The sequence below is a fragment of the Mchenga conophoros genome, linkage group LG6, assembly GCF_057382185.1.
Source record: "Mchenga conophoros isolate Kocher_MC1m ecotype Shallow Benthic linkage group LG6, M_conophoros_male_GT1.1, whole genome shotgun sequence".
Lineage (NCBI taxonomy): Eukaryota > Metazoa > Chordata > Actinopteri > Cichliformes > Cichlidae > Mchenga > Mchenga conophoros.
This window is the reverse complement of record NC_140531.1, coordinates 10582749-10594225: the sequence shown is the minus strand read 5'-3', so window position 1 is coordinate 10594225 and position 11477 is coordinate 10582749. Positions and strand designations below refer to the sequence as shown.

The following is an 11477-nucleotide window of genomic DNA, read 5'->3' as shown; positions in this document are numbered from 1 at the left end:
TATAGCATGTCCTGACTGCAGGGTTTTGGAAACAAATTCAAACGTACAGCTATGCTATCACTTCCAGCATAAATGAAGACAGAAAACTAAACAGCAGTGACGTTTGTAGGGTTACTGAAGTTTGGCTAGCTGGTATATAATGATGTGCTACGTGACTGCTAGCGACACAGCTATGTTAGCATAATATAAACAAGCTAACTTTTTTCCACTCCATAAACGTTAATGTGAGTGTTCTCGGTGATCAGGAACAAATGTAATCACATGGCAGGATGCTGAGATAATCCATCCACAATACGAGGTTAGTCATTCATATACTGCTGCATGGGCTGGGCTGTAGTTACATACTAAGGTTTTAAAAACTGAGCTTAAATAAATGATTAGCGGTAATAAAAGCCGAGGGAGGTCAACAGTGATCACTGACTGTTTTAGGAGCTTTTTGAGATCAAATAGAAGAAAATACATAACATTAAACATGTTAACAATACAAAAGCCATATTAAACGCAGACTACTTTAGACCCGGAAGTAGGATTCGTGCGTCACCACTGAACAGCTAAATTCGTAGGAATGTTTTAGCTTATTATTTGGATAACCACCGTCATTACAATAAATTAAATTTGTAGTCATTTAAAACTCACAGGCCTACAATCAGCTGGCCTATATAAAAAACAAAAACAAAATTTGAACACAGTGCTGAGCTGCATCTCAAATTAATCTTCCAGCTCTCAGCTGACATGTACCAGAGCCCGATTGATGGATCAGTTGATCAGGATCATTGGCCTGATATAGGTCTATCATAGTGACGTGGCTCTTAATCAGTAGGGTTATATATTTCCCGATATGATATATTTTTTTAAAGAACATAATGTGGATTGTTTTTATTTGTTAGCTGTATGGGCAGCATTTTTGTGTATGTGATCCCTTTTCTTAAATTAGATTTGCTAGATACACATATTTTGCTCTCTTAGTATTTTTAGAACCTGACTAATACTGAAAACTTTAGGGTGATACTGATAAAAAGGAGTTAAAAATTTAGATACTGATACATTGGTCGATACTCTTTTTACAGATAGTATACAGATTACAGAACTTAGAATGTATACAGAAATTCATGTTTTTTGCAATGATCGTTCAAAATTGGTTTACATTTGTAAATAAATACAGCAATATATCTGCAAGATTTGACCAAATTCACCACTCTTTTATACTATGCTAAACAATCAAAGATTAGCTCATGTCTAGTTGAATGATGTTTTAAAAATGTGTTTTCCTGTAGTGTTAATCACAGTGATGTTATGAAGTAATGTATGAACCTGACGTATGATAATATTTATCTCTACAGAGGAAACATCCATCGAAGATTGAGCAGTACAATATCACTGTGGCATCAACATCTCGTCAGCGAAAGACCACAGCCACACCAAACAAGCTCTCAGCAAATACACAAGCCAAGTTACCAGACCTGATGTTGAGAGCTGCAAACAAACATGTTCCACAAGCAACTGTTGACATGCTTGTCATCAATTTCACATGTGAGGGTCTACAGCCATTTGCAGTGCTAGAACAGCCATCTTTCAAAGAATTGGTTACCACATTACAACCTCAAGCCAAAGTCATCTCCAGACCCACTGTCCGTGCCAGAATCTGTGAAGCTGCTGATCACATGAAGATGACTTTGGTTGCAGCATTGGATAAAGTCAAATTGGTTGCTACCACTACTGATTGTTGGTCAGCTCATCAGAAAAATTACCTTGGAGTCACATGCCATTGGAGGAAGAGTCCCTGGAAAGAAGATCTGCAGCACCAGCATGCAAAAGATTGAGAGGGTCTCACACATTTGACATGCTTGCTGGTGCGCTTGATGATATCCATTGCCAATACAAGATTAGAGGCAAAGTTGTAAGAACCACAACTGATAGTGGATCCAACTTTGTCAAGGCCTTCCACATGTTTGGGGCACAAAATGATGCAGATGAAGCTGAAGATGAAGCAGACCCAGAAACTATTGACCTGACTGACCATATTGACTACCATGAGGCAAGTGCAATTCTTGATGAAGACTCTGGTTTGGAGTATCAACTCCCGCCTCATCAGCGATGTGCATGTCACCTGCTAAACCTTGTGGCAACATCTGATGCTGCCCTAGCAGAGAGCATGAATGAAACCTACAAGAGGCTCTCCCGTGCAAGCTTTGCAAAATGCCAGGCCATTTGGAACAAAACTCATTTGGCTAATGAAGTGGTAGAGGACAAGTGTGAACTACAGATCATTCGTCCCAATGCAACAAAGTGGAATTCAGCCAACCTTGCCATTGAAAGGATAATACGCATCATTGATGAGAAGGGGGAAAATGCCATCAGGAGCATTTGTGAGGAGTTCAAGGTGAAAGTGTGAGTAAAATTGGACACCTACCAATATGGTTGCAAATTTTGTGAATTTTCCTTAATGGATGGTTAAAAACGTGAGCAGACTCTTAATATTAAATCAGAAGATCCCTATTATAGTCATGGTGGGTTTTGTTGTTGTGTCTTACAGGTTGAGTCCTGCAGAAGTTGCATTCCTTAGGGAGTACTGTACCACCATGAAGCCACTGGTGAAAGCTTCAAACATTCTTCAGTCTGAGTCCACTTCCTTTATGGGATGGCTCCTGCCAGTAATCCAACAACTACTGTCCAAACTTAGCAGGCTGGAGACATCAAGCAAGACATGCGTGCCACTCATCAGAGCCCTGCAAAATGGCCTTCAAAAGCATTTTGGAGCGATGATGGAGGATCCAGAGTTGGCTGCAGCTGCAGTCCTCTTACCCAAGTTCAAGACTTCCTGGACTGACAGAGCAGATGTAACAGAGGCTGGTAAGGATTCATGTGATCCCATTTTTGTGTATTTTTACATTTGAACACATGCTTAAGTGAGTATTTCACCTAATACATTGTAAGTTATTGATGGTCTGTCCTGAATACTAAACAATCCTTTTTGAGAATTTGCCGTTTTTAAATTTGTGTTCAGGAATAATCACTGAAATGTAAATAACAAAATTGTGTTATCTACTTGCAATTACAGCCTTGACATACATCAAACAACATCTTGAAACGACAGAGCATGAGAGTTAGGATCAGCAAAGAGAGTCATCTGATGAAGATGAATTCTTCTCCAGACCAATCTCCAGAAGGCTGCAAAGTGCAGTTGAGCTTGATGGTTACCTTGCTTGTGCCACAGACACCATGGAGCTGCTGCACTCCTTCTCAGGTATCAAAAACCTCTCTCTTAAACTGAACACAGCTCTGCCTGCTTCTCTCTTGTTTGTTTATCACACATTTCGAGCCAGAAAGAGGAAAACAGCGGTGGTCGCTCTAAACAACAGCAGCAGGTTAAAGCTTGATCAGCTGCTGTTAGAATTTATTTAATATTGCTTTCTAGTATCAGCTGATGTTGGCTGGAGCCACAGCTGTAACAGCTGCTGGTCATGATATCGGTTTGGATATGTGGTGAGAGGGAAACGTGAAGATGAAACCAGGAGATGTCCTTACTGAATCATCAGAGCTGAACAGCTGATGGAGAAACAGGTTTACCTTTTAGGTGACATGGATGAGTTGAAGGGAAGTTATGAACTGTTTCTAAGAGACAAATAACATCAGGATCCTTTTCTACTGACAGCTGGTAACTGTGCAGGGACGGGTCTAGCAAAGTTTTGCAAGGGGGCAGGTAACCATATACATGCACTGTTCATACAGGGAGTGCAGAATTATTAGGCAAGTTGTATTTTTGAGGAATAATTTTATTATTGAACAACAACCATGTTCTCAATGAACCCAAAAAACTCATTAATATCAAAGCTGAATGTTTTTGGAAGTAGTTTTTAGTTTGTTTTTAGTTTTAGCTATTTTAGGGGGATATCTGTGTGTGCAGGTGACTATTACTGTGCATAATTATTAGGCAACTTAACAAAAAACAAATATATACCCATTTCAATTATTTATTTTTACCAGTGAAACCAATATAACATTTCCACATTCACAAATATACATTTCTGACATTCAAAAACAAAAACAAATCAGCGACCAATATAGCCACCTTTCTTTGCAAGGACACTCAAAAGCCTGCCATCCATGGATTCTGTCAGTGTTTTGATCTGTTCACCATCAACATTGCGTGCAGCAGCAACCACAGCCTCCCAGACACTGTTCAGAGAGGTGTACTGTTTTCCCTCCTTGTAAATCTCACATTTGATGATGGACCACAGGTTCTCAATGGGGTTCAGATCAGGTGAACAAGGTGGCCATGTCATTAGTTTTTCTTCTTTTATACCCTTTCTTGCCAGCCACGCTGTGGAGTACTTGGACGCGTGTGATGGAGCATTGTCCTGCATGAAAATCATGTTTTTCTTGAAGGATGCAGACTTCTTCCTGCACCACTGCTTGAAGAAGGTGTCTTCCAGAAACTGGCAGTAGGACTGGGAGTTGAGCTTGACTCCATCCTCAACCCGAAAAGGCCCCACAAGCTCATCTTTGATGATACCAGCCCAAACCAGTACTCCACCTCCACCTTGCTGGCGTTTGAGTCGGACTGGAGCTCTCTGCCCTTTACCAATCCAGCCACGGGCCCATCCATCTGGCCCATCAAGACTCACTCTCATTTCATCAGTCCATAAAACCTTAGAAAAACCAGTCTTGAGATATTTCTTGGCCCAGTCTTGACGTTTCAGGTTGTGTGTCTTGTTCAGTGGTGGTCGTCTTTCAGCCTTTCTTACCTTGGCCATGTCTCTGAGTATTGCACACCTTGTGCTTTTGGGCACTCCAGTGATGTTGCAGCTCTGAAATATGGCCAAACTGGTGGCAAGTGGCATCTTGGCAGCTGCACGCTTGACTTTTCTCAGTTCATGGGCAGTTATTTTGCGCCTTGGTTTTTCCACACGCTTCTTGCGACCCTGTTGACTATTTTGAATGAAATGCTTGATTGTTCGATGATCACGCTTCAGAAGCTTTGCAATTTTGAGACTGCTGCATCCCTCTGCAAGATATCTCACCATTTTTGACTTTTCTGAGCCTGTCAAGTCCTTCTTTTGACCCATTTTGCCAAAGGAAGGGACGTTGCCTAATAATTATGCACACCTGATATAGGGTGTTGATGTCATTAGACCACACCCCTTCTCATTACAGAGATGCACATCACCTAATATGCTTAATTGGTAGTAGGCTTTCGAGCCTATACAGCTTGGAGTAAGACAACATGCATGAAGAGGATGATGTGGACAAAATACTCATTTGCCTAATAATTCTGCACTCCCTGTAAGATTGGGGAAACCTGCAGTCAGCTGAGACTGAAGAAGTCAATTGGATGAGTGACGAAACGTTTTTCCCACAAAACGTAAAGTCCAGATGAACAGAATCTACTTTTGGAGATACTATATAGCTCATGCTAACATCACATCTTCACATTTTTCTTTTTAGAGGTAACAATAACTTTGCATTCTCGCTACTCACCATGCTCTAAAACAGGTATATGTTAGCAATGACAACATTTAACAAATGTTTTTAAAATTCTAGCCGTGCTAATTAGCCTTAGGATTGGTTGAGGTCTGTGAAAGCCTTTGGAACAAAATCAGTCTTGTAAAGCTCACTATTTTCCAGCTGAGCCTATAGCACATTTGTTAAAGTCAGTCCGGATTGTACAGCTTCTAATCAGAAACAATTAAAGTTTGTTTCTTTTTTTCTGCTCATCAATCTTTTTCTGTAACCAGGATACCTGGAAAGTCTTAAATAACTCATGTTAAAATGTTGCAGTGCTGTAGAGTGGGGTCATGTTAACAATCCATTCAAACTTGTGGTCTTCGAGGTCAACTTTAAGATTTATTGGTTGAAAATTGACAAAAAGCTTTAGAACTTAGAAACTATCATTCCTACAACTGTGCTGTGTATATGTCACAACATATAGCAGGAACCTATAAAGGTAACTGACCTTTGACCTCTCCTCTAAGAAGGTACATGTAATGTCCACAGTGATTAGACATACTTAATAAAACAGTGTGGGGCACAGAGTATTGTTGTGCATCAGTGTGGAACATGTCAGTAACACTGAGGGTTACACACACTTTGCCAGGTACACCTGTTCACCTGCTCGTTAAACACAAATGTCTAGTGAACCAATCAGACGTCAGCAAATTAAAGTATTTTAGCATACAGACATGTTCATGATGACCTGCTGAAGGTCAAAGCAAGTATCAGAATGGGGGAAAGAGATTGCGTGGTTGTTGGTGCCAGATGGGCTGGTCTGAGTATTTCAGAAACTGCTCATCCAATGAGCTCACAAAATTACCTCCACAGTTTACAGACTGTAGTGGCAATCCAACCAGCAAAAGGCCACCTGAGGGAATTTGAAGTATTTCCAACTCATCCTGGTGATGAGGTCAAACACAAACAGTACTTTTAACACTTTATCAATTATTTACCAAATTAAAAAACAACTTGTGGTAACTTATTTTTTAATTTTGCTGCAGACAAGTTGAATGAATGCTTACTGGATCTAGAACACCATTTAGATCATAACAGCTCCTGATCAGGATGAATTTCATTTTCAAATCAAATTTCATGTCGCAGTTTCACAATTTTGTAACATATTATTTCAAAGCTTGCTTATGGGCTTGTTTTGGAGCAGACCAACAGTCAGGCTCGTCTTCACCCTTACTGTCAGACTCTGAATTGATGGTTCTGCTATATCTCACCTGGCTGAGTGGGGACACATGTACTAAACGTTAGAGTTCCCACTGCAGGAGCTTGGGTTTGAGTCTGCCCTCGACCGTTTCCTGTGTGCCATACCGCCTCACTCTCTCCCCACCTTCCTGCCTCATGTTCTGAAATCTCTTCCTCTCCATCATCTTTGAGTTTCTTTGAGTGGAGCTTCTTTTGCAGCTGTGACAAAATATAGAACGGTTTCTGCAACCAGGGGAGTAAAATGTGCTGCAGTGTGAGGGCGCACAGGTGTAGGTGTGGAATTTTACATATAAATATTATAGTTTACTTCATGCACAAGAAATGTAAGCATTTAATCTAACCCACTTTTCATCAACTACATAACCTTTATTGGAGAGTACATTCATAAATGGTGTGTATCACACACACAAACACACATCCACTAAACTCTCTCGTTTTATATCTCTCCCTCTCTCTGGTGAATGATGGAAGTTTGGTGGACTGTGTGGTTTGTCTGGCTGAAAGTTGTGTTTTTTTTATGTGTGGCGTGTTGTGAGGCTGATGATGAGTTAGTGTAATTGTGTATGGTGTTGTTAGTGTAGTTTATGTGGCGTTAGTGGTTTTTCCTGGATGCAGAGGAGGTCAGTATGCCGTGGACTTTTACACCACCATGTTAGGGATGGAGTAAAGTAACAAAGCTTGCGTGGAGAAGCTGCTGCAGGGGCTTCCTCAGCTGAGCTCTGAGGACAGAGCTGTCCTGGATGCTAACTTTTCTTTGGAGGAGATTAGTGCTGCTGCTGGTCAGCTGGCTCCTGCACAGGGTGGGCTGCCTGCAGACTTCTGTAAAAGACTGTTACTGGCATCGAGTCATCGTGTGGGGCTCTCTCTTCTCCCTAAAAAACAGAGATTTGTCTCTGCTTAGAAATGGAGACGTGGCTCTGTTATGCACAGATTACTAACTTCCTTCAAAGGTACTGGCCACCAGGCCGAAACACTTTGTGAAATGAATCACTCACAGAGATCAGTCGTACTGTGTACCACACAGCTCTAATGTGAACAAGAGTTTTCTCATGAGAGACTTGGTAGTTATTTGTAAATTGTACAGTTTGATGTTGGAATAATTTCTTTAGATTAAGAGAAAGTGTTTGATAGGACTGACAATCTTTTTTGTTTTTCCATTATGAGAAGTTTTGCTTTTTGGAGGTGGATTTTTGTCACTTTTGGGGCTGTTGTATCAGGCGGCTTTCTGTTTTGTAAAAGTGGATGATGGGCTGAGCTGCCCAGTGTAAGTTTGGAGAGGATCTAACTGGAATGTCCTGTTTCTGGAATATATATTGATATTGGTATATTTGTTAGAAATGTAATCTTTGTTGAATGTTTTAAGAGATAAATAAGCAAAGTTATCTGGATTTATGTTGCCAGGTTTATGTCGGAGGCCTCTGCTGGTGTTGTCATTGTTTTTCTGTTTTCATTACAGATCAGAGTGATGTGGACTTTCTCAAAAGATGTTTAGATTTGTATGAGAACCTTCAGCAAAGGTGAGCTGGTGAAAAAATATGGTGTAACAGGTTTGTTGGTGGTCATATAGAGACTTTTTTTTTTTTTTTAGGAAAAGAAGAGTCTCGGAGGTTGCCATGGAGACGGTCTGTGTCAGACTGTCTAAACCAAAAATGGATGCTGTACATACACTGATAAATGTCATTTCAGGAGTGGCCAGATTGAAATCCAGAGAAAACTATGCTAGAGGTGAAAGGTCAAACGTTGGTCATCATGTTGAGATTTTTTTAATACCACAGACTGACAAAGAAAACTGAAATTTGTGAATTTTAAAGGTGCAAGATGTGCTGTGTTCAGTCGCAGGGCCTTGCCTTTTATTTCATTTGTCTTTGGTTTTTATTTGTGCTCTTGTAATTATTTTGTGATAAAACTTTTTCTATTTTGAGATCAAGATTCAAGTGGAAATCTTTGTGTGTCTGTCTCTCTCCCTTGGTTTCTGTAGAGGTACAGTGTGGGGGCGCCTGGATAAATGTTAAACAGAAGCTAGATGTAGTGTTCCTCCACTGTCCATTAAGGATATGAGGAAAAGAAATGGTCAAGAACAAAGTGTATGGTGTATTTATAAAAGAAAATGGCTTTTAAATTGTATACCAAAACCACCACCAGAAAGTCAACTACAACTTGTTACATAATCATCATGACTGTTGTATCAGTTTAACAGTTTATGGGTTGACTTCTTTCAGTTCATTCACTGTTTACATCATGAAGGAAAAAGAAGGCAACAGGCTGAGAAATGAAGCTGTTGTGTGTCTTTGTGGCCACACGGGGGCAGTGCTGCATAAATAGTAGAATCTCTTCCTGGACACTTTTTCTAGACCTCTTTTTAAATGACTAATAAAGACAACAACAAAATGAATTACATCAGGATCTGATATGGTTTTGTTTTTTTGTTGAGCTTTATATATTTCAGAATGCCTAGAGTTTGTTTGTTTCCCATGTTTTGTGATACAGAACATCTCCTCTCAGACGGCTGTTGTCTCATAATGGGTCATTACCTGGTCTGATGGGGTGTTTGTTCCATTTATAAATCAAGTGATTGATTTGTGAAATGAGAGATGGCCTCTGACCTACTGACTGGTGTCTGATCTTCTCTGCTCCCCTCAAATTTGACAACTACTCAGCTAATGTGATGGTGGACAGGAAGTCACTAAACCTGGGACTCTGGAAACACATTTCTAGGGATAGAAAAGTTAATGTAGATCGTTTCAGGAGATAAATATGAAATGATCGATTTGGTGATTATACTAATATAGTAAGAAAATAATGCATGAAAAAAAGATTTTTTATCTATACACTTAAGCAACGACCAGAGTCTTAGAATTGCACTTTCACCAGGTTTTACTTGACTGAACAACAGAACTTCTCTGTCTCCTTTATAAGGGGTCACATCCTGAGTTACACAATGAGCCTTTCAAATGTGTGCGATAACCCACTGCATGTGTAGTCGTGCTGAGACCGCGTGGTCTTATTTTTATTACCCCTTGATTCAGCTGTGACCTGCTTATCAAGTCTTTTTACAAGTACATCATAATTATCTGCTCTGTGCAGACATAAGTTGAGCAATGGTTTAACAAACTTTCCCATCAAAAACATGAAGGTTTAGCTTTAAGCTTATTTGTCCAAACAACAAAGGATAAACTGCCAGCACCTGGACTGAAACAGAACATAGTAGTGTTGGATGTAAGTAAAGGAAATACAAGTATAACTGTGACTATGGAACAAATCTCCTTCAATGTTAAACCTTAATGTTAACCTGATTGTGTTTATTAGAAAAATCAGCCATTACAGTGTCTGTGATTGCTTCACATAGTTAACTCTGGTTGTCTGTGGGTTTGTGTCAAATTTGGAGTGAACAAAAGCATAAAAACTGTGGAAGATGCAGACTGTGAAAGTCTAGTTTATTTCATGAATACAATTATTTTTTACAGTCGCTAGAACAAAGTAGCGTACATTCATGATAAAGTAAATACCACAACACAACATGGACAGTAAGAAGTAAACTGAATTGTCTTAGAACTTATTATATTCTTTAAGCTTAAAAGCAACACCCAGTATTAGACTGTTTGTGTTTTAAGCCTTTTATTCAAAGCTAGTATGTGTCAACACTTCTTTCTGCCAGCAGCATTATTGAAGTGACACTTTAACGACACTTTACCTGCTGATGCTTCACATCACAATCTTTATGACGAAAAAGCTCAGATGTCTGTGCTGTCACTTGTTATGAAAATGGACAGAACCTGGGCTCAGGCTTCCTCTTCTTCTTTCCTTCTTCTTTAATAATAACCATAGATCAGTAAAATAGCCATATTTTTAAACAAATGATTGTGATGAAGAGAATTTTTTTTCCAGTGTGCATGAACTCAAAATCTTTTAAGTTTAAATCTTTTTTGTTTACCAACAACTGGGCAAATCCAAACTTGATGTACCAGGTCAACTCAGCTCCTGCCTTGACCTCCCCTCTGCTGAGCGTACACACACACACACACACACACACACACACACACACACACACACACACACACACACACACACACACACACACACACACACACACACACACACACACAACATAAAGCAACATTAAATAACGGATCTTTCATCTGAAATAATTACAGTTTGTATAAATTTACACTGAAGACCAAAATACACACACATACATAAAACCCATAAATCACTAAAACCTATTAAAACACATGGAAAATTACCTCATTTGTTGTGCTATTCAAAGATGTGTATGTGTGTGTATTCAGGCCAAGTCATAAAGAAAACAATAGAGGTCAATATACTTTATGTTCTACAGTCGCTGCAGATTAATGAAATATAGTGGAAACCTGAAGATCCTAGGTATAGTAGTTTGTGGGAAATAAATACAGTGAAGTGACCATTTAGCTCTTGTGGCATGAAACTGCTTAGTGCATTATTATTTGCATTTCTACAATATGATATTTGTTTAATAATTGATTAATTTAGTGCATAAAATAGTTGATAAATAAAATGTCAAATATCTAATCTAAGGGAGTGTCTTTGACACATGCTGACTGCATTCTTCTTATAACCAGAACAGGAAGTGAGATCAGAGGAGAACAAGAGTGAGCAGTTTGGTGAAAGGAACAGGAAGGATGAAGAAGAGGTGAACATCCACACAGTTTAAAAGGAGACATCATGGCACAATAAGAGCACAAGCTCTAAGATGAAGACTGGTAATGATTAAAAACTGCACTAAATAGTATCATTCT

At 39.4% G+C, this 11477-nt stretch overlaps 1 protein-coding gene across 1 annotated transcript; it reads left to right on the top strand.

Moving 5' to 3' along the window:
* Positions 1-182: 182 nt before the first annotated feature.
* LOC146572123 (uncharacterized) lies at positions 183-3119 on the top strand. The gene is made up of 4 exons (XM_085278597.1): positions 183-298; positions 1341-2388; positions 2534-2850; positions 3059-3119. Exons 2-4 carry the CDS (start codon positions 1760-1762, stop codon positions 3106-3108), a joined length of 996 nt encoding a protein of 331 aa, XP_085134723.1. The 5' UTR covers positions 183-298; positions 1341-1759; the 3' UTR covers positions 3109-3119.
* Positions 3120-11477: the final 8358 nt, after the last annotated feature.

Bases quoted from the DNA above. Each gene is read 5' to 3' on its own strand.
- LOC146572123 (XM_085278597.1), top strand. From the start codon at position 1,760: ATGCCATTGGAGGAAGAGTCCCTGGAAAGAAGATCTGCAGCACCAGCA. The intron at 2,389-2,533 runs GTGAGTAAAATT...TGTGTCTTACAG, and splicing joins GAGGAGTTCAAGGTGAAAGT to GTTGAGTCCTGCAGAAGTTG. The intron at 2,851-3,058 runs GTAAGGATTCAT...TTGCAATTACAG, and splicing joins AGCAGATGTAACAGAGGCTG to CCTTGACATACATCAAACAA.